Here is a 27993-nt window from a genome sequence, read left to right as displayed (position 1 = left end):
ACTGAGCAAGTGTGTATATGTGAATATATATTATATACATATTATAATTTATATATATATACACATTATATATATACTATGTGTTGAGGAATTTTTGACTATCCTCACACATTACTGCGTATGCCACTATACGCTGTATTATGTTCAAGAGAAGAATGCCTGGCTAATTCCACAGATCCTCCCTTTTCTTTCTAAGCAGTACCCAAGGTCAGGTTATAGATAAAGGACCAACCAACAGTACAGTGTAATGTCTACGCTTAGGGACTTTCATATCTCAGATGCCCCAGACAGAGAGGCACCGACTTCAGCTCTCACCAACTTCAACTCTTTTGCGTATTTCACCAGTGACAAGACGTAAGGACACACTGTGGTTTAGGAATGTATTTAGGCTGAACTATCCAATAGGATGCAAACACATGTAACATAGAGGCTGGCAGCGATTCTAACCATTCATTGATGTGCTGTTAGAATGGGTGACGCAAGTAGAGGAAGATATATGGGATGCTGTGGGAGACATGTTCAGACTTGGAGGTGACAATTTCTCATGTTACTGTGTGTGTGTGTGTAGTGTGTGTGTAGCGTGCATGTCTTTTTATAGTTTAGAGGGCCAATTTTGGTGCAAACCATCAGTGTGAGGACATTTGGATGTTGTGAGGACATTTTGTCTGGTCCTCTCAAAGTCAATGCGCTGTTTGAGGATTAGGACTTGGTTTTAGGGCTAGAGTCAGTTAGAAGAAGGTTTAGGTTAGGGTTAGAGATTGTGTCAATGAGTGTCCTTACAACTATAAAGAGATGTGTGTGTGTGAGAGAGAGAGAGAGAGGCGACCTGTGAAACATCATTGGGTTAATTGACTGCCTGTTGTTCCTCGGTCATTTCGAAGTGCTCCATCTAGTGGTCCCTCGGCTGAATGTGACTCACCACTCTCTCTCTCTCTCTCTCTCATTCTCATTCTCTCTCTCCCCCTGCTCACTCCCCCCACTCCCCTCTCCTCCCTCCCCGTCCATATATTTAATAATTTTTTTCTGCCACCGTGAGAAATAAAGTGCCAGCAGAGCGCAGGGGCATCAGCAGCAGCAGCGCGGCTCTTGCTCACACAGGCGGCGGGTGGATCGTCGCCCTCCTCACTCGCTCCCTCACCCTCTCAGCCCCTGCGCCGATCAAAGTTGTGCGCGTCGCGCTGACGGACCTGCGAGCGTCCTCCTGGGAAACAGTGCATTTGACTGGCTTAACGAGCGTCACTTCCCATCTCCTCTCCACACATCATTTGTTGTGTCCAGCAGTCCGAAGACTGGGCTCCAACCCAGCGCCCTGACGGAGGCGGACGCACTCCCGAGGATCCCAGGTGAATAATGATATACGTGTGTGTTTGCATATTTCATGCACATCGGACTAAACTGCTTGAATGCACAGGTTTCACATCAACTTTGGGAGAGAGCTGCCCAGTGTTTCATATCGGAGTCTCAGGGAGAGATCCCTCTCTGAGGGTTACAGTAAAGCCTGCAGCTACAAACCATAATGCATCTGTCACTGAATCCATGCATGTGCAAAGGATCTTGATAAGGGGAAACTACAACACTTGATTGTTGGAACCTGCAGGAAAAGGCACCTGTAGAGGTTGTATTTACAGTGTGTCAGCTGTGTTGGTGGAAATAGGACTGAGCATGTTCTCAGAGGCATCAGAGGGATTTCAGCGACTGCACAAAGACTCTGGCTGCTTACACACTTCAGGACAAGGCAAACAGTCAACAGTCAGGCTCTATTTTGAAAATATTTGCCTAGCAGCTTGTTTTTTGGGTGGTTGTTGGATTCATTTACAGTTTTTCTTGATTAAATATCAATACTTTGATAAGTCCAAAAGGCAGTATCATCATCTTTTTTTAAAAATCTTTTATAAAATAAAAATCTGATTCACACTCCTCTCTATAACATATTTTCTGCTGCACACTCTTCCTGGAAGCCTTTTGCATATGAGCAAATTCTCACCTTGTTCCACTGCACATAATCCTAAGATTATATGACAGTTTTGCAAGGGCCGTTGGTTTTGCATCGCATGTTTAGGCAAACTTTCTTTTGATTTGGGTCACTCGTAAGATTTAAAGTCAGAGGATAAAATTCAATTAGACAGCCCTGCAGCAATCTTTGCTCACTGGCAGATGGCTTAATACTTCTGGATCCTGCCTATGTGTCCCTTATTGCTCTAATTGGATTTCATCATTTCACACTGTTTATCTGTATAAAAATGAGTTTTAAAAGCATGGCATCATTAATTCAATACTTCCTTCATCCCTGTCAGAGCCAAGCCCACTAGCCGGCACTGTCTAAACATTTCACATCTCATCCCCCCTATGATCTGCTTCGTCATAAATTGTAGTAGACCTCAAAGTAAATGGTTGCTTTCTCCCCATGTGCCGTCGATGGCATGTTGGGATGTTAGTGTAAAGTGGGAGAATGTCTAATGTGCAATAAATAAAGTGCACACCTCAGCGAGGGCACATTTTCTGTCTGACTTTATTCTCTGGCCCGGAGGATATTGTTTCCCTCTCAATGACATCCGGTGTTTTTTTTACAGATGTACCGAGCTGAGAGAGTGATGTTTGCTTGTTTTGGAGGCTCACAGTCATTACATTGTGTACGGCCTTAAAACAGAAATTAAAACAAGGAGAACGCTGTGAACCTCACTGCTGCTGCATTGCTTCCTCTGTAGCTGACATTTTCTGTCAGATCAAATTTGCAAATGTGCCAATTTATTCTGTGAAATGCTGCTCCTTCATATCAGGACCAGTAATTAGAAACAAACAGAGAAAAACATCTTAGCTCGCGTGTGGAAAATTCCTGGAGAAGAGAGCGCTTCCTCAGTACATTTGGCCCTATTTATAGAATTATTGTGCGAGCAAATCAGCTATCAACCACCCATGAAGAAACCTTCCTGAGTGACATCAGAGATGACAGTGAGAGGCAGGTCAACCTCAACACATCTTAACCACCAACATTTTGTACTAGTGACGGTCTGCCAATTAAATCTGGATGAATATTTGCATACTGTAAGTCAAGCTATAGCTAAAATGTGCCTCTGAGCTCAGGTTGTTGTGTCAAGACCTATGGGCCGTATTCACTCTGCTGGGAAATGAAAATGACAATAATGTATGAGTCATAAATCAATGGGATGGTAAGCATCAGTGAACCGTGAACTAACAGCCAGGTTGAATCCTTGCTTGATTAATCATGGTTGCTGCACTTCAACGGTCAGACCGGCCGTTGTCAATAGCCGGAGATGTAAAAAGAACTCTGGCCTCTGATGGACAGATTTATTTTTACAGTGACGATAATGTCTGAACCGGCTGCTGCTGCCAAACATAGAGGCTGATGTTGAGTTCATTGCTCTATGGTCAGGGCAACATTTAAATGTCAGTGCAACACCATTTAAATTTGCACTTTTAGTGGGGGGACATAATAACACATTGCAACATTATTGTATTGAAATTAGAAAACTCTAATTTCCTGCTGCTGCATTGTCACAGTTGCACAATTTGTAATAATTACAAAATGCGTGCAGGATTAAAATATCAAGCCATGCAGGTCACATTCACTAAGGAGAAGAAAAGGTTATGAATGTATGTTAAGTTCGGTCTTGTTAAATTTGCAGTCTGACCACTCCTGATGTGATGTCAGCTTTTTGTGCCAACACCAGAATTTGTACAACTGACCTCATTTACACTGAAATGTCCTACTTACTTAGTGTTCCCCAGCAGAAATATGAATCCCTATTGAAAAAACCCCACACTAACACAGACGTAGATATATTTTGATGGCAGGTTTTTGAGTTGAAAATGGTATTTTTTGCTTCTATCAAAGTCACATTCAAAGTCAAGTTTATTGTCAATCCTGCCATATGTACAAGACACTGACAGATAGAAATGCCTTTTGTCTCTGATAAAGATGTCAGGTCGACACATATGTACACAAGTAATTCAACATAGCAGTACTAATCTGTTATTCTTATTTTCTCTTGCAGTTAAATTAAAGAAATTAAGTGATACCCTGATTATAATAATAGATTATTTTAAATGAATTTTTTTTATTTATAGGCTAGGGTTCTTTATGAAAAAATATTACTTTTATTTATTTTATGACATTTCTATGAATAATATAAATGTCCTTTTTCATAATCTTCCTTTTTAAAAATTGGTAATGAGCTTGGCATGCATAATGCAAGGTTATTTTTAAGTGTCCCAGATTATCAAATACAGGCAGATACATTTCTATATTTTATTATGGATTATTAATTTCATAAATGATATGGGCTGTGCATAAATAAATCTTTATTCATGTTGTTTGCTGGAAATCATCCACAAGCAAAGAAATGTACCCTATGGTGACATGGTAAATATTAATATCTCAGTACCTGTTTTGAACAAACCTATTAAAGTTCCAACACACTTGAAGCATTGACTTGTTGCTCCGCTGTTGAGTTGCCAGTGAACCCCCCGCCAGTGCCAGAGGTCCCTAACCCTAACCCGAGAGGATGTAGAAAATGAAACTGCTCATTTAACTTATCATACAGCTCCATTGTTAAAATGTAACGTTATGAGTGGAGATGTGTACAGGCCCATAGATTTTACTTCCAGCCTGTTTGCCAGTTTACACATGACTTCACTTCTCACAGCCTCTGCTCGCACCATGATGTAGTCATTAAAGATCAGTTTCAAAATAAAATTAGATTAAATTTTATTTTAACAGTGAAGCTTAGAAGTTATTATTATGCTTGTTTACCACAGGAGGTGTCTAAACATATGGTCTAACCCAATACAGTGTAATACAAACTGCACCGTGTTGCCTTTTAACGTTTGGCTTGTATATATATTTCTTTTTTTAATTGACCATCCTGGCCGCGCTTTCATGCTATTTCTGCACTTTAAGTCACTTGGTAATTGCTGGGACCTCTTCAGTGTTTGGCACCATGCAGAGACCTGTCACTGCAGCCAAACAACAAGGAAACTGTATGATCGCGTATCTGTGAGCAGCGAGAAATAGAAGAGAAAAAAAGGTGACTGTTCTTTGAAACAAAAACATACAGCTAATTTTCCAGCATAAATTATTGTTTGTTTTCCAGAGAAATGTATTTGGAGCTGTCAAGTGTTAATTGAGTGTTGTTTTTTCCACTTACAGAGATGAACATTTCTGCTGTGAAGTGGGTGTTCAAATGTATCAGAAGTGTGAATGAACTCTGTGATGTTTGCTTATGTAAACTCTTGCATGCTGCCGATTGGTGGCTGCCAAGAGTTAGTTGGTACAAGGCTGTAGGGAGCACGGTGCTGTATCAGGTCACACCTGTGCAGGGCTTATGAGTGCAACTGTGGCTTATCCTCACTTTGGTTCAGATGCTCAAAGAGACTTCACAGAACCGTGCTCACAGTTTATCACAAATTACCTGCTCATTACACATAAATCAATGCTTACAATTTGTCTGGGTAACAGACCATAGCACAAGCTTTTACCCAGTGCGTCAGAGATGTGTAAGAAGACACTGAATTGCATCTTGACGTCAATTCATAGTTTGTTTGTTTTTTCTCTTTCCTGACAGAATGTCTTTGCAAGTATTCAAGTAAGAGCAGTGAAGCAAAAAAAAATAAAAATAGAAACATTGAATTCTCTGCAGAGCTGTAGGGCAAAGATAAATCTATGACCTTTCACCAAATGGCTCATATGTAACACTATAAATACAAGAAAGTTTGCTTTTCACTTGAACCAGAGTGGTAAGAAAGAGTTTTATAAGGTATCTTGAAAATGTTTAGCATAGGAATTATTTATTTTAGCAGTTTAGCCTGTAACATTGCATGACATTTGACACATAATACGCCCTGTGGCTGAGAATTAAGACATGTATAAATGATATGATTTATATTTAAGATGCTAAGATGGCACTAGGGTGCAATGAATGCAGTAAATGATTTATTTGGCAGATCAGAGGTGGTGGAGATTTTTGTTGTTGTAACCTGAGGGTCGGACATGGGGTGGTTGGATCATTCTTAATGTGAAAAAACAACAGGATGGAGACAAATAACTTTCTTAAGACGCACTTTACTGTCCTCCAACCCTGATCATCAACCTCACACTTCCTGCCTATGACTCTCATGCGACTGAACATGACCAATAAGAAAGCAGAAAGGCTTCAGACGTAAATGTGAGTGAACTACAGAGGCAGATTCAAAACATCGTTACAACTGTTCTTATGATGCCAATGTAAACAATATGCAAAAATATACATAAATATGTAAATAACTTGACTGTAAACATTGTCAAAACATTTTTAGTAAATGAACTGAATAAACTCAACTTCCACCCTCACATCGTTATGAGTTATAACTGGTTGTTATTCTATATATTTTCATATTGAAGATGACAAAAACCAAAAACTCTCATACTTTTTCAAGCCCATTGGTTCTTTCTGAAGACGTAAAACTTTATAAACAGGTCACAGTGTATGATCATTTCTATTTTCAAAAACATCTCTGTGTTTTTATAAAACAACTGGGCGCTGCACTTTTAAACAGAAGTCATTCAAACAGAAGTAAACAGAAGGGGGACTATTTTCAGCCATGGATTAGTACACTTTGGGTGCTTTAGTGAGTGTTTACAGTTCACCATCACCATAGAACACCACTGTAAGTGGCTTGTTAGCGACGCCTCGACTCTGCATGGTGTCATGTCAGGTGGAGAAATATCTATTGCAAGTCTATTTCTGTGCTTATTATTGTGTGGATAGGAATGAAATATAAACAAATGCCGCTCAGCTGAGCTCAGTAACGCCTAGCACGCAATCAAATATCAACAAGTTATTACAGCTGGCTAACAGCTAGTTAGTGATGCACTCTTACACAACTTTATTTTCCCCGGTGCTGTTTTAGTTTTTTTCTTCTTTTCCTCACCGCAGACTGTGTGACATCATCAACACAGGGTTAACACACTGCCATAAAGCAAACTAATGTCGTACTGTGTCGTTTAAAACAAAAATTTAATGTTCCCCTGTATAAGCAACAGTAAAAATAAAAATACAATATATAGAAGATATAGTCAAATAACATTTTTTTTAATATATAAGTGCATCCTCTGCTTGGCTTATTATTTTCATAACATATGCTAAATCATAGGCAGCAACAGTAGCTTGTTAGGTGAGTGAACTAGTTCTTGATGCATGCTTCATTAAATGCAGTACAACTAGTTTTAATACTTCTTAAAAGCCTTTTTCAATGGTAGTGAGTAAGTAAGACATTCAGTGTCAAGCACCAAAATGTAGACAGAGAGCCCAATCCTTCTCCTTAGACATTAAACATAAGATTGGCTTTGACTGTGGCTTAAACAGCTTTCCTGAGCTGTTGGTATCATTTAACACAACAGTGAAATCCAACAAAAGTGAAACACTGTGTGTGTAAACAGGAACCGTCTACATCAACAAATCTAAACCCTCTGCAGACATTTTACAGCAAAGCTTGTGTCTAAGGTCATTATGAGATAATGGACAGTAAAATATAAGGTGCTTTTAATTTTTCGACCTCATAAAGTTCACACTTTTTATTCTTGTCTGGAATTGAAAAGAAGTGTCAGCTTTGTACTGGTTGGGGTGGATTGCTTTTTCAAGTAGAAGGATTCTTACACCAGGGTTCCAGTTTGAGGTGAGGTGTGGTCAACGAATATGCTGTTTAAGGTTGGATGAAGAGGAATATATGAGAAATATCTGGATAAAACCAGACCAGCATTTTTTATTGTCTTTTTATTGTCTTACCCAAGTGCTGTAAGTTCTGAACATAAGCTTTAATAATTCTGTAATTACTACAGTTTAAATGTAATCCAAATCCAACTCACAATTATTGTAAGCAACATTTGCCTTTGCCTTTGACCTCAGATAAACATTTGAAACATTTGGATTAAAACTAATCCGCAGTGTGTGTTTTGTTGTTCAGGACAACACCAGAGCTCTATGGTACAGAGGAAACTGCTTTAGGTACACAGCAATATTTTTAGTATAATAATTTTTTGCTGGTTATGATCTTTTCATTGGATCTGTTGACCATGAGAGAATATAGATCTCTTGGTGACACTGTGGCTAGTTTGTGGCGACTTGTCGAGCGGCCAGAGTCAGCTGGAGCTCAGCCCGTCACCGTATCTGTATGACTGCTAGTAACTGCTGTGAAGGTGGAGAGGTGAGGCTGAGAAAAGCCAAATGAGGTCCTTTTTACTAATGAGGCTTGGTCCCATATCTCTCTCTCTATGTCCCTCTCTCAGCTGCAGCAGCATTATCGGTATGCACCTCATTCTGCTTCCTTTCAGTTCCACAACAGCTCCGAGGATTGTGCCTCAAACATAGCAATTCAGCTAAAACACCGCTCAAATACCACTGGCGTGCCGGCAGTCAACTTCAGCCCTTTACCCTCAGAAAGGATCAGAATTCATGAATATCAAAATGCATTACTTAAAGTATGTGGAAAGACTTCATAGGCTTCAGAGTGGAGCCAGAAAAAATTGAATGTGTCTGTTTGTCCCAACATTATCTCTGCTCTGTCCATGTGTTGCCACATACAGTCTTGATTGCTTACTGTTTGCTTAATGCTTCGCCGCTTCAACTCCTGTTTAGCCCCCCTAATAGGTCTGTTGGCAATTAGCCGTGTTCATCGGGTTTGACAAACGAATCAATACGGTGAATTATTCCTAAACAAGTGCAGACAGGTCTCTGCGGTTAATTGGAGAGTCAGTCGATACGGTGTAATCTCACCTTTCATAATAAGCTACAAATGTCAACACGTCCGCAGCCCCGTTAAACGGAGCTCGGCGGCGACTCCGACTGTTTGGCACGAGGGAAAATGAAAGGAAGTAGGCCACCGCACGCAGCAAAGCGTTGTAACAGGCATTTGAATTTCAACATGCTGCAGAAAATCAACTTGAGGAAGAGATAAAAATAAAAAACAGTGGCTACAGCTTTTCGAAAATGTACAGCCTCTGCAACGTTTGCTCTCAATCCTGGGATTTCACTCAACATGAGTTGTTAAACATTGACTCTTACAGTGCTGAAGACTGAACACAAAGTGATGCGATTTTAAAATCAAAATAGTTAGAAATTTAGAGGGCTACTTTTAAAAAAGGTTGAGGTGTATACAGTATTTGGTGTCTTGTAAACGCTGGAGCAGGTTTATCTTCATTTTGAAACTGAGGAGGCTACTTTCCTCAGCTATGGTTAAATGTGTCTTCTGACTAGAATTATATTTAAAATAAAACAAATATAGATTTGTTTAAAAAATGCAGACATTGATCCTGATTCTTTGTTCTGTGAGAGGAGCAGGAGTATTAGAGCATTAGATTCCGGTCCTTCTTTGGCCTTCTTTTCCTCATACTCCATCACTGCTGGATGTGATTGATGCAGGAAAGTGTTACAGTATAAGCAGCATTGATTTCCTAACACAGCCCTATGAATACTCCCTGTCTTGATGAGCCAATTCTCTGATGCTCCAGGCTTGCGTCACACTCAGCGGGATGTTTGTTCGACATGATGAGCAGTGCTCTGAGGTCGGCTTAGTTTCTTGCAGAGTTCTAGGGCTAAATGAGACAAACCTCACACCTGGAATAGAAAGTGACAAACCGCAGAGCACATAACCCCAGTTTAATTTTCTCTTTCCAGATGGACTGGCTCACACCTGAGATGTGAAGTGTGTTATGTGATCCAAGGTGTTTTCCCACCTGCCTGGTGGTGGGGAGAGATGCTGCACTCCGTTGCCATGACAACAGAAGTTCTCTTTGTTCTTGGGTTCCTGATGAGCAGCACTCATTGTAATCCTATAGCGACCTTACCAGTGAGCCGAGAACGTCTGGAAAGGGTGTTGACCCGAGCCAGCGAGGACAAGCATCAGGACAAGCAGGCCCGGGAGGAGCCACTGGGATATGGCGCTCAGCAGCGGCCGAGGGAAATCAATAATTTTAGCTCCAACAAGACTGCGATGAGTCGCACCAGCACATACCCCAACGTCCAGACACGAGGATCTAAGTCCCAGGAGCTGTGGAGTGAACAGGACAACCTGAACCAAATAGACGAGGGTCCCACCAGTGACGTCACCCTCTCCCTGGATGCTATTGACGAGTACGCCTACCCAGACTACAGAGGGAAAGGCTGCATGGATGAGAGCGGCTTCGTGTTCGCCATTGGTGAGCAGTTCACGCCAGGCCCTTCGACGTGCCCTTGCCTCTGCACAGATGAGGGCCCCCTGTGCACCAATCCAGAATGTCCCAAGGTTCATCCCCGCTGCATTAAAGTGGACACTAGCCAGTGCTGCCCACAGTGCAAGGAGAGAAAAAACTACTGTGAGTTCCGAGGCAAGATCTACGCCTCACTGGAAGAGTTTAAGGTGAGTCCATTAACTGCATTCACTCATTTTTTTGACTCAAAGTTGAAAGAAGTGCTGACGGAACACTCCTTACCATTCAATGGAGTTTATCACAGGCACTACACAGAAACTAGTTACCTTGCCTCACAGCATGCAAGCACGCAGGCAGGCGGATTTATTATGGCAAAGGTCAGCACTTGTCTTTTTTCTCTCACAACGCATATCACCAGAGGCTGACTTTAGCAATGCAGCTTCAGCAGAGTGCTTTTCACTTTCGGTTTGTTGATACACAGAATAGAATTAGAGTTATAGTAATGTTACAACTCTGCAAAGCACGCTGGCACACGTGGCTGTTTGTGAGGAGATGCCGAGAAAGCACCAGCAACATTGTCAGAGTTTCATCTTCTGTCGCGTCTTTGAAAAGCCAGACTCAGGACTGCGCCACAGTCTCTGTGTTACGTCTCTTATGAGATGCAGCATTTATCATCATCTCTTTAAGGAGGGGGTTAAGCCTAATGTGGAGTTTTCTTCCTCTGACTCACTGTGTTACCGACAGCTCTATGTCAAGTCTCTGCTCTGGCGAATCTACAGAAAGCTCCACTTTCACAAGCGGCATACGTCAGCCTTTGTGCCATGGGGTGTGTGTGTGTGTGTGTGTGTGTGTGTGCGTGTGTGTGTGTGGGGGGGGTTCTTTGAAACTAAGCAACAGGCGGGTTTTTATGCTTGATTGCTATGTTCTGGAGCATTGTACTAAGTGCTGCCTCACTCCATTTTTCACAGTGGAGTGCCATGTGGAGGCGCAGGCCTTGGATATTTACGGCAAGGGTGGTAGAATTAACCTTTGCACCGTTGTTACGACTAAAGGTGCACAGTTTTAAACAATTGGCTGCTAAATGAAGCCTTTCACAGGGATGTAATGTAGGGGGGGCTGGGTGTAATTCCAAATGTATGTCAGCAGCTCTAACTTGTCCCATTTTAGTTCTATTTTTTTTACATATATATATATATATACACGTGGATACCCAAGTCATTAATTTCTACTTCTCTTCACGCACAAGAAAACTGGAAGTTTCTCTCTTTTGTTTCGCATTTCTATTGATTTCTCCATATCCCCAGATAGTGAGATGAGTGAGGTTCAATTTCCAACTGAGCTCTTCTTAAAATGAGCCTTTTATTGTCAATGAAGGTGAGAAGGATGAGACTTCCCCATAGATGTAGTTCTGTGACATTGAACGCACAGTCTTAAACAAGCCAGACAGGCCAGAGTATTTTTTGTGTCCATTTGTGTGTCTGTGTGTGTCCATGTGTGTGTCCATGTGTGTGCGTAGCGACTGCTATAGAGAGAAAGGTGGAAGGAGACAGACATAGAGTCAAACAAAAGAGCCAGGGACAAAGATAGCAAGAAATTAATTAAGAGGAGAAGACTGTTCTTGTGTATGTGTGTGTGTGTATGAGTGTGTGTGTGTGGTTATATGTGTATCTGTGAACTGTGTTCATGACAATGTTAATAGCTCTCTGTCTTCTTTCTTCTCTGTTATCCAGGTGTCTCCATGTGAGAAGTGCCGATGCGAGCCAAGTGGAGAGGTGTTGTGTTCGGTGGCCGCCTGCCCTCAGACTGAGTGCGTGGACCCGGAGTACGAGCCGGATCAGTGCTGCCCCATCTGCAAGAGCGGTGAGTGGAGAGGAGACCGTGGAGAGCGCTTTGTTCCATTGCAATCACTCTGCCTGCGGTGGCTGCTGGGTAACACCACCGCAGAGTAGCTTCAAATTCTTTTGCTCAAGGGCACCTCAGCAGGAGTTATGAGGGCGAAGGTAGCACGCTGATGCTCATTTCGCTGACACAAATAAAGCAGCGTTCTGCACTGCAGTGTTTGCAGTCTCTCGCCACAGCTGACTGCATATTTGAAGCAATGAGGTCTGTTTCACTGACGTCACAGCAAAAATGCGGTTAATCAGTCGTCGCCTGTTTTGTGTCATTTTCAGTATTAATGCCAAATAATTCCTCAGTATATCTGATGGACGCTGTGGTGTATGTTCCAAATCCGTCACTACTGCTGCTGGTACGGAGAGTTGAGGTCCGCTTGCATCTTTCAATGTTAGGGGTTGCGAGTTTATGATCCTGTTGGTTTGAGAGCCTTGGCCCGTCTGAGGAGGGATTCTGCGGCTCAGAGTCGATTATCTGAAGTCGTTCCGGATGATTCCAGACAGCATGTCCTAGATTATGTCCCCGTGTTTTCTTGGTGTGACTCTAATGCAACATGGCAATGTCAGCAACATTGCTTCCTTCAGCAAAAAGAATGATGAGTTGCGATATGTATCTCTGACTAGGAATCTTAAAGTGGCGCAGGCTGTCTGTTATAAACAAGAACAAGCAAGCAATGTGCATGAAGGAAAAAAAAAATCCCTGCGATAGAGAAATAAGATATACAGTGCATGCCACATAAAAATGCTTCGTCTGTAGGAGCCACTTATTGGACGACAGTGTGTTGTTTTTGAAACTGCAAGCGAGATTTTTCCAAATGTCTGTTCGAACACATTTGCACATGAAATAAGGAACATGAGATAATTAAAAAGAACAGATGGTCCAAGTGACAAATCAAAAAAAACGAATATTTCCTTAGAAGATAAATTAACAAAAATATCAAGAAAATCTTTTAACTGGATGGAATAAACAGAGTGTCAACAAAAGGCTTTATTCTGCATAAAACTACCATCTGCTTACTTTATTATGACTACACTCAGAATATGACATTAGGATAATTCATGTATCATTTTAGAATCAATCATAGGTTGTCTCACTCAAATTAAAAGCGGGTGTCATGACGTCCGGAGTCGACGAGTTGAAAACTTTGGCAGTCATGAAGCGTCACTTACTTTACTATTAATATTTGCCTGCTGTTATCTTAGGGAATACATGCTGCTCCTTTGTTCACATTTTTTTTTTGCTGTTCACCCACTTTTTATATATGCACATATTGATTATGCTGAGAGTGCTTTGGGCAGAGTTTTGGGCAGTGCTCCATATTTTCCCCCTGTGTAATGCCCAGAGGATTTGCTGGGTTGCACTCGCAGGCACATCCGTCAAGGAGACAGATGTAGATGCAGTACAGTATGTGCAGAGATGTGGCAGACTCTGCAAGAGAGCATGCATCTGTACTGAAAAATCCCACTTAAATGCATAGGCTCGTTCAGCCGATAAGGACTCTTGGTTTTAGGATTGTATCAGTCCCCATTACCATAAGATTACCACACATTACCATTCAATAAGCAGAGCTGAGAGTGTCTAAGAAGCTCAGTTACCTGAGCAGAGCGAACTCCGGCACAGTCTGAGATGCTTGATTTATTGTCGTCCTTTGAGATTCTGCTGTAAAAAGAGGCTCGGCGCTGATTTTATATATTAAGATCAGTTAACTCATCACGAGGAGTACTACTCAGCCTGCTGTAAAAACACTTACATAATGTCTTCTGCATGTGGCTGTGGAGGAGCTGTCTAAACCTGTGCTATAAACTGGGCATGGAGTTTGAAATACGTCTGCTTTTATCAGGGAGCCAGAGTTTAATAAGAGTTGCAAAGTGAGAGCAGCTGCTGGTTCTTGGAAGTATTTCTACCTGACTGTAAATTTCTATTTCAACTTTTTCTCTTAATTACATCCTCAGTGTACCTGGAGCCACTTGGGTAATGTAACAATAATAATAGCATTTTTATGTTTTCTTTTCTTTTCTTTTCTTTTTATCATTTGAATGAATTCACCTTTGTTTGAGATGAGTTTTTTGTGGTATGCGGATTGCTTTAAATACTTAAATAGCCACCAGCTTTGGCCACTGTGGAGGAAAAGCTATGCGGTGTCTCACATCAAAATGGTAGCAAATTCAAAAAAATGCTTTGTTGTTGAGTTTGTGGATGAAGTGCAGGACCATAGTTCCAGAATTAATTAAATTGGCACCGAATATAAAAGCTCAAAAATAATTTAAAGTCCTGGCTCTTGCAAGTTTTCTCAGCAACATAATCTGAACTTCCGCTCACTGTTAGTGGTACACACCACAGGATGCTCCCTGAGAGTAGTGGTCAACTTTTTTTTTATGTACACAGGGTTGCTCTTTTGACTGTCAGTGCCTTAACACTTAAGCTGCTTTCAGACACGCACTGAATTCCGCAGTTACTCCATATTTTTGTGGAGGCCATGTCTGAGGTCATATGCAAATGTTGCAGTGGCAAACCTTGGCCTCCCGTTCGCTTCTGTTCTGCACGAGTAAGGAGCGAATAAAACAATTGCTCCCTGTGGCCTCACAGCCTCAAACCATGGCAACTATTTTTAGAGTGGTTGACTCCACTTCGCTGTTATTGGCTGGGACGCTGGAAGTCAGTGAGCGTCGTGGGTGCTGAGAGAAACTTTTTTCAATAATGTCATATCAAGTGTAGTGCAGCAGAGCGAATACTAACTTGTCAAAGCAGCATTGTACCATATTTAGTTTTGGGCAGTTCACAAATGGAATGCAGGCTTATTCTTTATTAGAAGTTGTGGAGGTTGTCACATTTTATTTTTGTGCAGGTTATACACAGGTAATACACTGGATGTTCTAAAATGAAATAAAAAATAATCTGATTATTTTGCCTTGCTATTACAGCCCCTCATCAAAAGGGATGCTGCAGCCCCCTAAGCACCCCTTACTACCAGCATCCTTGTTATTGACTGAAGTTTACATTGTGAGTCAGGATGAAGGAGACCCAGATATGAGCTGTGTCAAGCCGGGACTTTATGATGTTGCATATAAAAATTTGTATCTTTCTCTGTTCTTCACTTGTCCAACAATCATAACCTCACGTACGTCAGACCACAAAACAGATGTCTCTGCGTGTCACATTCTGTGCTGCTCACATTCAGCAAGCGATGCTACATCATTCACCTCAGCAGGCGATCATCATTCACTGACATATGTGTGACAGAGACCGTGCCCTTACTCCATAGTGGAAATTGTAGGCTGCTGTTTTTGAAGCTTGCCCAACATAAACGGAAAGTCAGGGTGACTTGGTTATTCTGTCTGTCTCATGTGAGCCCTGCAAATTTATTGAAGTGAAATACTAGGTTTCAGGAGGACCCCCCCTTTAGCTTCCTCACATACACCTGCAGGCATGTGGCTATAATTAATAGTCTGCTCCTACATCACCATGCAGCCTCAGTCAGCTCGCTCTCACACTCTTTTCGAGTAGTAACACAGTTGTATTTGTGAAGATGCAGAAAACGCCATCGGCAGCATTTCAGCTCATTTGTGCAGCAGTCAGGCTACAGTGTTTATAAAGTTAGATTCTTAAGTTGAAAATAATAGGATTTTAAAATATGTGCCAATCATATAGACTCCCTTTCTTGTATCTCCGCCCCCTCTTATTTATTTTACACATTCAGGAAAACTGAATATCAGAGCTCCAACTGTTGGTAAGCAGAGTTGAGTATCAGTGGAAGGTGTAAACATGCTCCACAACCAGGAGACATGGCTGCACACCGCCTGTCACCTTCCACCTGCTGGAGAAAAGGGAGTTATCCATCATGGGATAATCCATCAGAAACATTTCACTTTGAGGACTTGATTGTCACAGCTTTTCATTTTTTATTTTTTTGCAGCTCATTTCTCAAGTAAATATAATAAACGTTATGTACATTGCGGATATCTTGTCTTAGGCAGGTGTAATCAGAGGTGATGTGAATGAGAAATCATACTAAATGGAGCCACTGATCTTCCTTCAGCTCGCATCATCGTCAAAATGATTATATATTCAATTTCCCTTTGACTTTTATCCACGATGCTTCTTTGCCAGGTATAACAGACACTGTGATTTAAGTGATGAGGATCGATGATTGTCAACTCCCATCTCGCCGCCGCTGATCACACTGCACTCAATACGAGACGGCGCTCGCTGATGAAACGCGGGTGATGCAAAATAAGGTTACTGGAGGTCGGCGGAGAGCTCCCTCCTCTGGCTCTGTTGTTTTTCTTGTCTGCAGATGTTGTTTGAAGTGTAGACAGATGTTGAGACCTCCCAGGAACATCAGCATCAAAGCTAGGCTCATTAATGGGGACGAATTAATCATCCAGATGTGTAAATGCTGCCACAAGAGGAAAGACTGTCATGGAGTTATAGAGTTAGCATGTGAAAGTATAAAAGTGTAGAAAACTGAACAAATAAGGTGAAATATTGAAAGATAAAGAGAACAAATCAAGCTTTAGTTTTCTCATTCAACAAGTCATCTTTTTTCCCTCTTTACCCTCATTTACAGGCCTCCTCCTCTTAACTATTTCCCTCACTATTGATATAAATCTAAATGAAGTATTTCAGTGTTCAATAAGTTCATCAATTATGCACAGGCATTATCGCGGCCTTTTCAGGCATGCAAAATCGATGCTTATGGCGGGGCACCCTGTCTCAGATGTGTTATTCAGCCTGTGTGCGTGAAGACACTTGGGGAAGAGCCAGGGGAGGGAGATGAAAGTGAGAGGTATCGCTTACATCCGCCCCAGACAGTTGTTCATGAATATCAAAGAACAGCTGTGAATGGAGGCAGGTTCTCATCATTTTTTAGTCATTATCTCAAAGCAGTCGAACACACTGCAATTAAATGGTTTCATATACCCTCTAAAGTTTGCCACCATTGTTCACTTGGCCTCCATAAAGTTTAATCAAACAATATTGATTCATCCGAAGAACACCTCATCAATTCAAGTCAAAGAGGAGAGGAGGGAGAACACACTCTCTGTAAATGCTTTTATTTTTTTGCTGCAAATATATGAAGTGTTATTTTTCACATGTCAACGACATGGAAGTGTTTGTTGTGAATTGCACGCCAAGTTTACTCTGTCTTGAAGCATGTGCTTTTGAAGAATGCCAAGGAAACAAAAATCAATGCAAGAGAAGCCTCTCTCCTCCGCCCCTCGTGTGTGGCTCCCTCCCTTTTGTCCTTTGCTCTTGCGGGGTATCGCCTTGGCAACGCATGAGAAAACAAGTGGTGCTCTTCAAGACTCAGACATTAGGGTCAATGCTAATCTAGGAAGGGGGGGCGGGTTGCGATAAAATCACTTCAAATAGAGCAACACGAGACATCGTAGCCTGGTTGCCAAGAGGGATGGAGACTCATTTAAATTAAAAGAGGCATGATTCATAGAGGACCTTTGAAAATGTGGCAGGGTTTTTCTTTTTTTTTAAAGGAATAAATGAAAAAACACAGGGGAAGTTGTTAAAATGAATGTGGAATAATGTGGTTTGTCAATCTGAGTCATCACTAGTCTCACCCCAACAACACAAATGAGAAATAGTAGAGCCAGTTCTCAGTCAATGAATGTAGTTAATGGTATACGACTGACTGTCAAGCTCTCTGCCCTGACATGGCACACAGCTCTCCATTGGTTATGTGTACCACTTATTCTTTTGATTTGGAAAATAAATCTTGTGCAGTTAAATTCTGCATTTTTCAATTACAGAACTGCTTACATGAAGTCATAGCTCGAGCAATCAGTGACAAATCCCATGTGTAGTGGGACTATTCCTTCCCGTTTACACCGGCACACACATGCTCAGTGTACGTGAGTGGTCATGTGATATGTGTTTTCAGTTGTAGTAGTATGGATGTAGCCTCATTTTACCTGAGCTGCATGTCTTTGGACTGTGGGAAGAAGAAGGGAACATGGAGAAGACCCAGGCAGGCATGGGGAGGACATGCAAACTCCAAACAGAAAGGTTCAGACTGAACGCCGGGTTTGAACCCGGGCCCTAATGGTGTGATGTGACAATGCTGACTACTGCATCACTGTGCTGACATTGCACATATGTTATTTACAATGCTAAAATGGTAAATATGTCTACAGAAGTAAGCTCCATTGCTTCTAGAAAACAACTAAATAGTTAATGTTTCTGCTGAAACTCACTGAGCCGGTTGAGAAATCTGTCTCTAGTTGATCTTTAAATGTTTCAAACTGATTTACTTTGAAATAAAATACCTATAAATTGGTCTTTTACATGAATGATATCTACATAAACCATGAAATCGATTAATATTCATCACATAGAAGAGTAAAGTTATTCTAAAGAATAAGGGAGACACTGTGGCAGGTTTCTTAAACTTTGAGTTTGACTTTAAATCAACCAGGACGAGAATCACCAGCAGAGCATAGAACCTTCCTTTTGAAGATTTATGATTTCTGTCTGTTCCAGTTCAGTCATTATTATATTTGCAATAGGTGATTCCATAGATACCATATCCCATTTGACTGTAGCAGTCATTACTGCAGGTGAATATTGTTTTAGTACATTTCCTTAATGAGCTTTATCAATGCACTTTTCCTGATGTTTGCTGAGATCTCATCCCCAGTGTGGAGCCTCCTGAAGATGACATCAATCTTTCTCCCCAGTTGCACATTAGCAAACAGAGACATGAATCTGTATCTGTCTTAATAAAGGTGTAATGGTTCTGTCCTCAATGCAACTGACATGCACCAAAGGAGTGTTATAAAGTATATTCCTTTGTTGCAGCAGGAGCTGGAAAAGATTCAATCACTTTAGGTACAATTTCAAAAGCTTCTAATGGCCTGACATGGAGGAACATGAACTTCTTTGTGCTCAGGTTTGTTTTATTCCCATCTGTGGCCTTATAGTTAATTTAAAACATGTATAGACCTGAGATAATTCTGCCAAGCTTTTTTGTGTTAGGTTATTATAATCTTTAAATTCATTGAAATTTAAATAATCTATAATCTATATCATTTTACATAATAATGTTTTTTCCTCTGTCTTGTTGGAGGACAACAAAGGTTTCTCACTCAACATTATCTAACTAAGAATCAGCAACTTATTCCTTTAACTTGTTCAAATTAAAGACTAGAGTTTAATAAATTCTCAATCTTCTCTTTGCCAATGACAGACATGAATACATGGATGTTTCCCAACTCGTTATCGACCACTTCAGTCTCATAATAGTAATATAGTGTATAAGTTACATACTGTAACTGTGCAGATATTGTTTCCATTTAACCTGTGCAATTTGTAACCGTTTCATTTATTTGGGTTTCCTTAATTTCATGTGATGTTTGTCACTGTATCTCAGTCTCTGCTTCCTCTCTGACTGATCAGCAGTCAACATGCGGCAATTTGAGTTCCAGGAGATAAGATCATAAAAATTTTTATTCTGGTTTCAGTAAAAAATGGAGAGCAAATCTTATAAATGTCTCTTTCAAAAAATCTAACCAAGGAGATCAAGTTGACAACAATATGGGAATGCAACAGAATCTTTATGATTTATCTCCCGAGCATCAGAAACCTGCATTTTTTAAAGTTCTGTTACGTATCACTTAAGGTTTCCAGTGTTAATGCTAAATGTATTAAAACTGAGATCTGCTTGCTGTTAGGTGAACACTCAACAGAACCCAATAGTTCCATATGTGAGTCTGACTTCATGCAGGACATTTAGATACGTAACCATTGTTAGACACATGGACATGGACAGCAATATTCCACTATTAAGTCTCTTAATGAATTGATTAACATGAATAAGGTTATACATATTGCGACCTTCTTTGCAGTATCTAGATATATATACATATTATTTGGATTCTAACAACTCATTCACAGCATATTGCATCATCAACATATGCTAATTACCAACTGCTTGATGACTCATGCCCTGGGTTTTAAAGTAGTAGGACGTTGCCAGATTAGGCTCTGTAATATGTCAACTGAAATATGAATGGAACATTCTAATAGGCAACTCATGTAAATATTATATTTGAAATAGTGTATCTCAGAATATTCAGAATAAGGTCAATAGTCTGAATGTTTCCGTCCTGATAGGTTGAACATGCTACTTGGTGCAGAGCCAGAGGCAACTCATGTGAAAGCTGATCATCGATGAATAAACAACATCAGCCTCAGAAAAAAACTGGTCAAAGTAAAAGTTACTGCTTTCAGAAGCTTATGCCATTAACTGATACAAACTGTCTGCAGTGCTTTAATGTCTCCAAAGAAATTAAGTTGTTTGCATAATGTTGTGTGTGCTGTTTGTTCAGTTGTGTTGTGTGTGTGTGTCTGTGACATCATCAGCTTAACTGATGTACCTGAGCAATCAGCCGGCACGCCTGGTATTTATCTGCTGCTCTTTCTTTCTCCCCACCCTCCGAGGTTTAAAAGCTAAACCACCACCTGCCTCCATCCCTTTGTCCTTCTGCCAAGTTACCTCACTCTTATGTGACTCCATCAATTATTTCATGTAAAAAGCTGAGGTTCAAGCTGCATGTCCCAGTTTTAAACTCTATAACTTGTCAATCTAACCTAAGAGTAATACAATTACTCTGTGAATAATTTGTTCCACCATCCTGTATGGTGACATGAGATTATGGACAGTTGTAACAAAACACACAAGCCTCAAAACTCCTAGATAATATTGCTTGTATTGGAGCCATTTTCAAACATGCAGAGAAAGACTTGACAGCCCTGTTACTAAGCTGCTATGAGAGATCACTGTGTTCGGCAAGCAGTTAATAATCAATCAGGTATTGCCGCTTTTAAAATCAGGAGTTATTTCCAAGCAATAAGGAACAGAACAAGTAATGAATTCAGTGTTGAGACTGTTCCACAGGTCATGATGTAATCAGGAAAAATAACTTGTGAATACACTGATTTGACTCTTAGATAAAAGTAGGAGAAAAGAAGAAAAAGTTACTTTTGCATTGTCTGAAAAATTCAGAAAAAGCTTCAAATAATTCTTTCTCTATTTATCTCCACCTTTAATCACACTGTTATACACGGGTGTGTTTTATTATCTCGAGGCTATTTTTCTTCAATGAAGTTCATGGTTCTGATAGCAGAGAAAGGCCACTAGAATAAAGGCAGTTAGTCACATTATGTCCTGACAATTATAGTGCTGCTGGGTCAGTGAATGGTTTTCAGCTCTGTTTGGCTTAGGGTGAGGTGCTATTTTCTAAATTGAATAAAAGCCACCGTCAATGTGACATTTAGATACATTTTTCATAATACAGATGCAGAGAGTGATAAAGCTAAACAATAACCACACCCGGATTGACATCAAAGCTAAAAAGATTTATATCACAATGTAATATTAAGTGTGTATATATATATATATATATATATATATATATATATATATAGTCAAATACAGTGAGTATGTTAAAGTGTATGTATGTCTTCCAGTATAAAGCCTGTCACCTGAACACTGCAGTGCTGACTGGCGAGGGTTTGTGGTTTCTTCCCTCTGAAGGACATCGGTTATGACAGTTGTGCAGCTTGTGTGCAGCTAGGTTGTTCAGCCACTGTGATGATCAGTGGGAACAGAAGCTGGAGACAACATATGCACCTATGTGTTACTCTGAAAAAACCCCACAATTTTTTCATATGTGAAAGACAGAGTGTGTTTCACGCAGCATCTCTGAAACAAATTCTTCCCATTGTTGTTAAATCAGAGTCTCTCCCTGCAAGGTTCTCCTGCCTCCATGTCTTTATCACACAAGGTTGTTTTTATTCTGCATTTATAATGCAAATGAACTCAAAAAGTGCATTAAGATAAGTGATTTCTGCCATTCTTTTCCCTTCCATTACCTTATAATGGAGCTCTGCAGGTTTTTAACATCAGAATTAAGAGGTGTGATGATCAGGACGTGTCCTTGCTTTCCTATCCATTATCTGGCGCTGCTCGAGAGCCAAAGCCACAGGTGCTAATGGCTATCTTTTTCACAAGCTGCCCATGCCAACTTCTGACACGCTGTAGTGACAGTTTGGGTCCAACTGTTCATGCACATGCACAGTCCATTTGTCTCTGCCTCTATGCGTCATTGAAAAGCTCTTGTGAAGCGCTGTGCCCATAAAAATCTCTTTCTGTCACAGAGAGTGGTGGAGAGATGAGGATATATTATATTAATGAAGCGACGACAAAAAGGTGGGCGTAATATGAATGGCAGAATAATAGGGTGATGGCAATGAGTAAGCACAGTGGCACCGAATCCATGCATTAATTAACACAAATGAGTCTCAGGCAACCGTGAATGACTGGCTGACAGGCTCCAGGAGGAAGTACTTTTGATTTATTCTGTAAAGTGCATGATTATTTTTCACATTTTCTCTCGCAGCCTATCCTTGACATATGCGTCTTTTATTTGACACACTGTGTTCTAAATGCTGCTAATGATGATGAATCAGTAGCGACAGCGGTCTGGGCCACAGGATGAGTTGTTATTCAGAAAGGGTGTGTGCGTGTTCATCTGAAGACTTATAAATGTGTTAGGGTTGACGTTTTGACAGGCCTCGGCAAACTGTTCACATTGATTGATGTGCCAACACGTTCCTTCTGGGTCCTGGCGTCCAATGAAACGCGCCGGTTGCAGCTGAAAGACTACCCATTTATCAGCATCTTAATTATACAACAGAGGGGCTCAAGACCTTGTTAGTCCAAGGAAAATAGCTGTTGTTATGCCGTACCTGATGTTGTGGAGGCAATTCCCTCTGTGTTTATATTTTGCCGTGCAGCTTTAGAGATAATGGATGATTTATGAGGACTTTTTTCCAGCCACTAGTTGAGGACAGAGAGTCTTTCACAAAGCAAAGGCATCACACACTGCTGTAGTACCAAGGGGGTTGACAACAGGACTTCAGTGCACATAATGTGGGGAGCAACAAAATAAGGCTCTGCTCGTAGTCGTTTTTTTTGCACATCTCTGGATACTTCCACTGCTCATTTCTTAACAACTTCTACCGAACATCAACATTTCCATTAGTGAGCCAATTTCCCCCAAAATAATAATAAAAAGGGAACAGTCCCTTGGGGTGCACTTAGAGACCATATTAAAGTACTGCAAAACAGTGCTTAATTTGTTTTTTATGAACAATTCCACTGTGCGTTCCTACCTTGACATTACATTTAGAGATGAGCTGCCTTCAGAGAGATTTATGCTTTATGTGGTTTGTAGCTGGTCTAAGGAGTGTGCAACAAAATATCATTAAAAAGCGCTCATGTGAATGTGTAAAACTGAATCAAATACGCAGAGTCCAAATTAAAACAAAAGGGTTCGTGAATGTCTTGAATCACAGAACAACAGTGGAACAGATAATCATTTGAATCAAATCCTTAAAATTCAGTGTGATCACTGTAATCCCAGGATGCATCTCTCCGCTTTTGCTTCTTGAATGAAAATGCTCCTCTGCATAAACCATGAGTGGCCATCCAGTGGTCTAAAGAGCATGGCAATAATGATCAATGGAATTTTAAAAGCAGATATGAAGCAAATAGTAGATTGGTAGATTTCATCTTTTATAAACCTGAAAAATACTTAATATATTATATTCATCATGTGATTATGTGACCAGTGTTGGTTTTATCCATTCTGTTGGAACTGACCACCAGCACAACAAAATCCTGTTCATAAATCCTGATGCCTGTGTATCTATTATTCTTCTGTGCCTCTTATATTCCCATAACCAGAAGGCTATTTTAGGAAAGAATCGATGAAAGCCCAGATGTGAGGGCCCATTTTCCTTTGAGAGAAATGAAATGAAGGGCAGCGAAGTTGGTCCCTCATGTTCATTCTCTTTTTTGACTGACTGCATTCAAGTTCACTGAGATGTCTCGAAACTATCTTAAAGAAACAAGCTGAGCTGACTAACTGAACACGATATGCAAATGTGGTCATTACAGCAGTTGTTGCATCTAAAAGTAGCACTAAAACAATAACTGAAGTCCTGTCCTACTTTCTAACTAGCTTCGTGTCCCATTGGCCTTTGTTTCACAGTGTATTTTCATATAGATAAAGACAAGTACAGGCCCACTGTGAAGAGACACCAAGAAAAGAAACAGCAAAATTCACCATGGAATTTAGGCTTAAAGAACTTTTGTCTTAATAGGGGACTGTGCTCAGTGTGATGGCAATAACCACAGTCGAAAAGCTACACTTGTTGTGCATGAATGTTTGGAATACTGAGAACAAACTCACGTAATAAACTAGACACTAGCACTTAGTCGAGTGAATTCCTCAGCCAAGGCCCAACAGTCTATTTATATTCAGTCAAGCTGCACCAAATTCCACACACTCATAGATATTCATCCCCTGAATATCCCATTTTTTCTCTGTGTTGTTTTGTGGTAGACTTTTCTGTAATGTTTGTGTAATCTTACTAACAAACAAACAGCAAACAAAAAAAGACACACACACACACACACACACACACACACATCAACCAACCAACCAACAAACAACCAGACCTGGGTGAAAATAGAACCTCCTTGCGAATCCAGGTAATTGTGAATTCGCCATAATTGTTGCGAACTAGCTTATAGGCATATTGATAGGTCTTTAGGATAACCATACTCTGTATATAAATAAAATGTGAAAAAAGTGAAGCAAAGCATCTCAACACCTTCATGTTAGTGGATGGGACATAAAACATTTATTTAAAAATGGGATGAAATGGCTCGAAACATCAGCTAATGTATGCGATTGGTTGAGTGCATATATCGCTACGGATGACTACTGTGCAGACTCTGGCTTCATTCCTGGATACAGGGAGGAAGTGAAGACGTGTTCGACCACCTTTAAACACATTCTATATGGCTAACTAAAGCTAAGTGATATATGGAATTGCTAGACTGCACAAGTCAGTAGCAAGGGCGTGAATCATTTTAACTTATGCATGTGTCCCAGCTAGCCAGAAACACTGTTCGTCAGTAAATGTTCTTTATACTATATTATACAGTATCTTTGATGGTGACATCTACAAATATCAAGCTTTATAAGCTATATAATAGAGCTATATTGTCTATTTCTTCATTTGTAAGTGACAGTATCTTTCTTCTATCATATGTCACCTTGATTTAATTGGCTCTGATCCGTGCACTTGTTTTATCTTCAATATCAAGGTTGTGGTGCAGGTCACATCAGTGCACATAAAGGAAAAAGTGTTTAGCAGCACTTGGCGAGGGTGAAATTGAGCATTTACAATAATACTCTGTTAGTCTGGGTCAACGCATTGATGCTACTAATCCTGATATTCACTGTCACTGTCTATAAACAGAACAGCAGGATTGAAAGGTTGTTATATTTTGTTAGTCACCTGCGCCCAGACTGACGAGGGTTGTCTGTGAATTTAAGGAATTTTAAACAGATCAGGATCCTTCGAGCGGCACGAAGAAATGTGACTTTGAATTGTGTGCTCAGTCCTTTAACTGCTTTTTCACACACAGAACAACGACCTTGGTGGATGTAGTAGCAGAGAAATACCATAGATGAGTGCAGCCTCAATAACACGGTTATTACTTCTACAACAACATACAGAGGTTTTTTTCTTTGTACCTTTGGACGACTCAGGATGTGAGCAATACATTAAATCACAGGGGCAAAGCGAATCCTGCTTTTTTAGTGTTAAGAGCCTGACCTCGATTATGTGACACAATGCAAAAAGCACTGCACATGGAGTCAATCTGAAAATGTTCCTGTTTTCTCTTGTACCACCCACAGGACCAAACTGCTACGCGGACACAGCAGTCATACCAGCCGGCCGAGAGGTGAAGATTGATGAGTGTACAATCTGCTACTGCACATACGAGGAGGGCACATGGCAGATTGAGCGTCAGGCCACCTGCAGTAAGAACGAGTGCCAGCGGAGCTAGAGACTGGCACGCTGAGGGAGGACATTGGCACACATCACCAGCGCCAGTCCGTATGTAAACTCTCGGCCTTTCACCCAGTCTGCAGGACATCAGGGTCGGACAGCAGCCCTCAAGCAATTCAGCATTTATACTGTAGTCACTCCTGCATTACAGAAAAAATGCTTTTATGAAAGTTTATAATCCACTCACAGAATATCTATTTATCTATGTATTAAATTATTTATAAGTATATTCAAATATAGGGATCATTAATGCTTAACTAGTGAAAACATATTTTTTATAGCCTCTGTATTTTAATAAGCAATGTATTGGACCAGAGGTCAATAAAACAATAGAATGTATAGAACACACACAGCTGTCTTTGAAGGTGAAAACCTCAACATGTCGACATGTGGCGTCATCCAACAATCCAGACACCTGCCCCTCTACCACCAAAGTGCACACTAGACTTGTGCGATATGTTTTAGAACGACGGGTAAAGATTTGCTGTGCAGGACGATCATGAGCAGAGACTTTAAAAAATATAAAGAGAAACAGGAGACTTCAAGATGATCAGTTTTCTGATTTCTTATCTTTTTTGGATGTTCAAATGTGTTTTGATTTGAAAGTGCTTTTTTGTATTTCTCTTGGTACTGTGTGTTGATGTTTCAAATAAATGCCAATCTGTGCTCGGTAAATGCGTAAATGGTACTGTTCAGCTGTACACCAAGGTTTGCTGAAGGGGTGTTTTACATCGACAGGCTGATAACACATTTTACAATTTCAACTGGTTAATCAAATAATACTGGAATGAACCATCAGGATCAATCCTATGGAATAAATTTCGGATATCGCAGGAAGCCTTTGAATGAGACAAACCTGAACAAATCCACTCTCATTTTTCCATTTGATGCTCTAGGATGAGATCTGTTTTGTGGGAGAGCTGCAAGTAAATATTTAATAACTCAACCAGAGCATATTTAGTTATTTAGTAAAACTGTGGTTTCATTCCCAACAGCTGCAATCATCACAATTTACACTTGAGAGGTGGGATGTTTTCAAGCTCCATTAATAAAGCTGGACTGGATGTTTCAACGCACTGATCCCAATTTGCTTCCAGAAATCAGAAATTGAAAGGTCTTGTGACTCCTGCCTTCATCTTCAATTTGAGGATGAGGAGTAATGAATGCATGCATCTGGTAGAGCCATGGGGCCCCACAGACCAGCAGATCAAAATGATGATTCAATTATTTAAGACCAGGTAATGAACACTGAAGGGCAGGCTATGATAATTGGAGGCAGATGCTGTGTCTCTGCGTTTTCCTGTTATCTTTTGCATTAGCAGTGTGGTGCTCTGTGTCACCCTTTGCAATGTGCCGGCCACGCCACAGAACTCTTTGATCAAGGGGTTGCCAGACAACGACGGTGCATCTCCAGCAGCGAGACGTGCCTGTCAGCCCGTCGTCAGGATTGAGGTAAATAAGCCTAAATGCATGTACATGCAACATGGCAGGCTTCTCTTGGAGCAGCGGGGGAGCAGTGGCACACATCTATTAAGGTTTTGTGGTCATCCTTAACTCCCCTGTTTCAATGACTCTGTGGGTGCTCTCAGACCGGAATCATTCATTCGAGGAAAACAGGCCTGTGCTCACGCATACAAGTGGCAAATGATCGTGGGATTTTTCTCTCTTTCGCCCCTTCAGTTTTCTTCTATTTTAAGATATTACTACTGTGTCATCGATACTCAGTTACTTCTGATTCCTCTGGCAGCTACCTGGTGCAGTCTCAGCCTGGGAAGTAATGACTCTGACCCCAGATGTTATCCATCAACTCCGTCCGTTCTGTCCGGGCCATTAACATTAACAAACGGCTTTAGATCAATTCATATTCCAGCGGTTATTTAAATTCAGTTCTGTCTTTGATTGGAAAGAGGAAAGCTGTGATTAAGACTTCCTATAAAGTCTTCTCATCAGAGGCACCACTGGGTCTTGTACTC

The 27993-nt window shown here is 40.7% G+C and overlaps 1 protein-coding gene across 1 annotated transcript; it reads left to right on the top strand.

Moving 5' to 3' along the window:
• The first annotated feature begins 271 nt into the window (after window positions 1-271).
• vwc2 (von Willebrand factor C domain containing 2) lies at window positions 272-26695 on the top strand. Its single transcript, XM_020090397.2, has 4 exons — window positions 272-1343; window positions 9669-10389; window positions 11911-12040; window positions 25867-26695. Exons 2-4 carry the CDS (start codon window positions 9748-9750, stop codon window positions 26016-26018), a joined length of 924 nt encoding a protein of 307 aa, XP_019945956.2. The 5' UTR covers window positions 272-1343; window positions 9669-9747; the 3' UTR covers window positions 26019-26695.
• Window positions 26696-27993: the final 1298 nt, after the last annotated feature.

Source organism: Paralichthys olivaceus, chromosome 14 (assembly GCF_024713975.1).
Source record: "Paralichthys olivaceus isolate ysfri-2021 chromosome 14, ASM2471397v2, whole genome shotgun sequence".
Classification (NCBI taxonomy): Eukaryota; Metazoa; Chordata; class Actinopteri; order Pleuronectiformes; family Paralichthyidae; genus Paralichthys; species Paralichthys olivaceus.
The sequence above is the reverse complement of the archived record's forward strand: the minus strand, read 5'-3'. Positions and strand labels throughout refer to the sequence as shown.

What these genes read in the sequence shown, in the direction of transcription:
- vwc2 (XM_020090397.2), top strand. Translation starts at nt 9,748, where the DNA reads ATGCTGCACTCCGTTGCCATGACAACAGAAGTTCTCTTTGTTCTTGGG. An exon ending in CCTCACTGGAAGAGTTTAAG is followed by an intron (nt 10,390 to 11,910) that starts GTGAGTCCATTA and finishes TCTGTTATCCAG; the next exon opens with GTGTCTCCATGTGAGAAGTG. An exon ending in CTGCCCCATCTGCAAGAGCG is followed by an intron (nt 12,041 to 25,866) that starts GTGAGTGGAGAG and finishes TACCACCCACAG; the next exon opens with GACCAAACTGCTACGCGGAC.